The 4,269-nt window shown below is 35.0% G+C and overlaps 1 protein-coding gene across 1 annotated transcript; it reads left to right on the forward strand.

Annotated features, from left to right (window-relative positions):
• Positions 1-2,345: 2,345 nt before the first annotated feature.
• Positions 2,346-3,257, forward strand: LOC114755657 (uncharacterized). Its single transcript, XM_028944520.1, has 2 exons — positions 2,346-2,501; positions 2,760-3,257. Exons 1-2 carry the CDS (start codon positions 2,346-2,348, stop codon positions 3,255-3,257), a joined length of 654 nt encoding a protein of 217 aa, XP_028800353.1.
• The last annotated feature ends 1,012 nt before the right edge of the window (positions 3,258-4,269 follow it).

Genomic DNA, 4,269 nt, shown 5'->3' on the forward strand with positions numbered 1-4,269 from the left:
ATTTGAGCCGATGATTGAAATAAGCTATTGGGAGGCAGCTTATGAAGCGATCAAAAGAGCTTATTACTGTTCTGAACATATGTCAGGGAATTTATTCCCTTTGTTTTTCTCTTCCATCTGCATTATTCCCTCGTGAGCCTCAGTTCCCTTTTTTTAACCTTGAAGTCCCATCCTTGCCCCGTCTTTGCTCGCCTCTGAAGGTTCATCATTGGTCACCTCCGATAAGGTCCATCACTAGTCACCATAAGCTCCGTCTCGTCATCGTTGTGAGGTTAACTGTTGGGTGTGAGGTGTGCATGGCCTGGTGGATGTTGCTCATTAATTACAAGTCCAAGCTAGTCCTGCTGTCTATAACTGAGGTTGCCGCCATCTGCCTGTGCATTTGAGTCGTGCATAGAGATCTTGGCTTCTCAGTGTAATACACAGTCAAATCTACCTGTGGCAGCATTTGGTTGGTTGGATCTGTTACAGGTTGGCTAGTTAAATTTTGTTATGTTGCTTTTTCGGTTTAATCCCCTGTGCTTGAATTTGCTATCACCCTTGGTCACTGGTGGAAAGTTGAAAATTAAAACCATTTCTGGGTCAAGAGTGCTCCTCTTGCTGGTCACCAGTGGTTCTTTTTTTTTTTTTTTTGCCTTCTGTTTTTCATGGTCCTCTATTTCTTCTGTTGTGCTGTGAATCCTTTTCCCCCCTTCGTGCTTTTGGTCATCCTGTCTGAGCTGTTAAGGTGGATTAATGTTATCTGTTGAGGTAATGGATCTACCTAGATAGTTGACATTTTTAGGAATATTGGTAGTGGCTCTCGTCTCCTTCCCCTTCCTCTGTATCTGTTTATTTACAGTGGTTTTTCATTGCATGTTCAGATCATGGATTGAATATTATATAATATAGTAGTGTTCCTATTGTGCTGAGATATGTTCAATTTAGTTCATTGCCATGACGCGATAATTGAGCATATGAAGGGTGTCATACTGTGATGATCATTCTGGATATGTGATTGTGTATATGTGTATATGAGCTTGTGTGTACTGATCATTTGGTTGCAATACGGCTAGAATTTTGAAAGTAAACTATACAAAATTTATGGTTTCTATTGGTGTAAATCCAATAACCTCAATTTGCAATTTCATATGAGAAAGACTTTCCCATTAGTGGCAAAAACTTATCGATTAAGTAGGAAAAATTCTATGTCAAAATTAAAAAGGCTTGTTCTGCCAAATATTTAAAAAATGTATCAAACCTAAACTGTATTACATTTAATAATAGATATTCAGTGGAAAAATGGCACTGTAATATGCTGCTCCTTCGGTTCCATATACGGGGTGATTTTCAAAGATGTATTTTTGTCTTTTTAACAAGACATTTAATGCTTTTAAGGAATATTAAGTATTGATCAATTTTCTTCTCCATATATACCTGTATTAAAGTTTAGCCTAGTGAATAAGTGTAACATTAAAAAATATTTGACTTTTTTTTTGACAAATTTAATGTTTCTGATTTTTTTTTGTTAGTAAGTCTGAATTAATTAGAAATGACTTATATGCAAAATCAAATGACATTTTTAGAAACAATACATAACTTTTTGTGTAGGCAGCATGCATATTTGAAATTAAGAGTTCATAATTTACAAATAGCACAATGTGTTCTCGTTTATATTATGTTTCTATTTTTAATGACAGATTCATATTACCTATAACAAGTTGTTTGTTTGGATTAACATAGATAGAAGTGGTTTTTATTTTACTTGTAAACAGTAAAATTGGGATAAAAATTAATCAACGTAATGCAGTTTAGGTTTGATACGTTTTTCATTAAAAAAAATTAATTTAACATAAACAAATTTAATTTATATGATATATTGAAAATTTAATTTTAAAATGTTCACAATCAATTACCACCAGAGAATAGTGGACATTGACATTGTGATTTTATATTTACAATTTAAAAAAATTTTAAATAAGAAAACTAAACAGCTCATGCAATTAAAATGTGTTAATTAATATTTTATGACTTCATAATAATAATCAGAGTTTTGACAACAAGAACATGTGCAATAATATTAAGAAAATAATATATATGTTTGTTTAGTTACAACATATGTGTTACATAATACGGTTTTTATTATTACATATTTAGGGCTTTAGTTGATTCAGTTAGTCTTATCTCGATCAAAGGGCATAGAGAAATGGATAATGAAGGGAAAAAACGACATAGGATCATACATGACAAAAATTCTAATCAATGTTTGTGCCGAGTAAATAGTGCATAAGGAAAGACAAGGAATATTGTTTACAAGGCCCGGTTGGGGGAAAATTGAAAAGAATTTTCAGGAAAGGAATGAGAAAATGTATGACAGGAGGCAATTGAAGAATAGATTTGATGTATTGAGAAAGGATTGGAAGTTGTGGGAAAAACTAATGTCTGGAGAGAATGGCATTGGTTATGATGCAGCCACAGATAGGATGCTAGCCTTCGATGAGTGGTGGCAACAAAAATTACTGGTAACTATTTGCATTGGTTGAGTTTTAATTTTGAATATCAGTTTAGACATCGCTTAATTATGCCTAATTATGTTCATGTAGGTGGACCCCAATTTCAAGAAATTTAGACATTAGGGGTTGATGTTTGCATCAGATCTGATGAAAATAATATTCAAAGATGTTGTGCCTTTGGGAGAGTATATGTACACACCATTAGCCTCGCAGTCTCAGCCAGGATTTGCTCCACAGCCTGACACAGAAGAGGAGGAACATGTTTAGAGAGTCTGGCTAGACCAACAAGAAGGGTCGGGGGATAGTGAGGATGAAAATTTTGGTGTTGACCTAACAGCCAATACAAGGGTCACAGATGACTTCACCGATTGCAACTTAAACAACCCCGTGAGTATTGGACCAAGTGGATCAGGAAGTTGTGGAAAGAGGAAGAGGGGTGAGACGTCTGATGCAAAGAAGAAGAAAAAAGTTACTGCATCTACTAAAATTTCTGATAGCCTTAATGTTATAGCAACTGCTTTTGACAAGCGAGCAATAACATTGGTTGAAGATCCCCAACTAGTTGACAAGGTTTTGGCATACTTGGCTAGCCTTAAGGAGCTTAATGGTGACAATCAACTATATTATGCATATGCCAAGATGCTTACACGGTTGAGGTGGGCTAGGCGAGCCTATTTAGGGTTTATGCATGGTAGAAGCAAGTTGTTGGCGTGGTTGATACTGGCATCACAAGAGCCAGAGACATGGAAGGGACCTGCAACTTAGGATTTAGTTTAGGACTTAGTTGTTTCACTATTTTTATTGCACTTGTTAACTTGAACTGATTGCTGTTTTAACCTGAACTGATGTGGCCTGTTGTAGGAACTTTATTAATGACTATGTAATATATGTATGCTAATTTCCACTTCTCATTTATATGTTTGGTTTTACTATTTGCAGTATGAAAATTATTTACACTTTGTTTTGTTTAGTCCTTATAATGCTTACACTTTGTTGTTTAAACATATATAGGGTTAATTCCAAAAATGACTAATTGGAATGACAATTCACCATGGAATAAAGATACGTTATAGAATTGGAATAACGATTCATGGTGGAATGAAGATAACCATTCAACACAGTTATCTATGATTAATGATGAATTAACACAATATAAAGCAGTGGGTGCATTGGTTGGTCATTATTGTGAAATGTATATGTTTAAACAACCCTGCAGAGCTAGTAGGCAGATAGGAAACTTATGGGTACAAGGCATTATGTCGGGGCATGATGATCAATGTACTAAAATGTTTAGAGTGGATAAACATATTTTCCACCTCTTATGTACTAGATTAGAGGAACATGGTTTACGAAAGTCTAAGTATGTAGGAATTGAAGAAATGGTCACGATGTTTTTAAACACGATTGCACATGGACAATGCAATAGGATGATTTAGGAACGATTTCCATGTTTAGGGGAAACTATAAGTAGGCACTTTCACAATATACTGCAAGCTTACCTTAGTCTATCGAGTGAACTTATTCGACCGATAGATCCTACATTTCACGGAACTCATAAAAAAATTGAGAACGATCCATATTATTATCTATTTTTTAAGGACGCAACTGGAGCAATTGATGGCACTCATATACAGTGTGTTGTCCTCGCTACAAAACAAGACAAATTTATTGGCAGAAAGGGAAATCCATCACAAAATGTCATAGCTGTATGTGATTGGGATATGTGTTTCACTTTTGTCTTGGCAAGATGGGAGGGATCTGCATATGATGCTCATAT

Source organism: Neltuma alba, unplaced genomic scaffold (genome assembly GCF_004799145.2).
Source record: "Neltuma alba isolate B1F8T4 unplaced genomic scaffold, ASM479914v2 tig00010309_pilon, whole genome shotgun sequence".
Lineage (NCBI taxonomy): Eukaryota > Viridiplantae > Streptophyta > Magnoliopsida > Fabales > Fabaceae > Neltuma > Neltuma alba.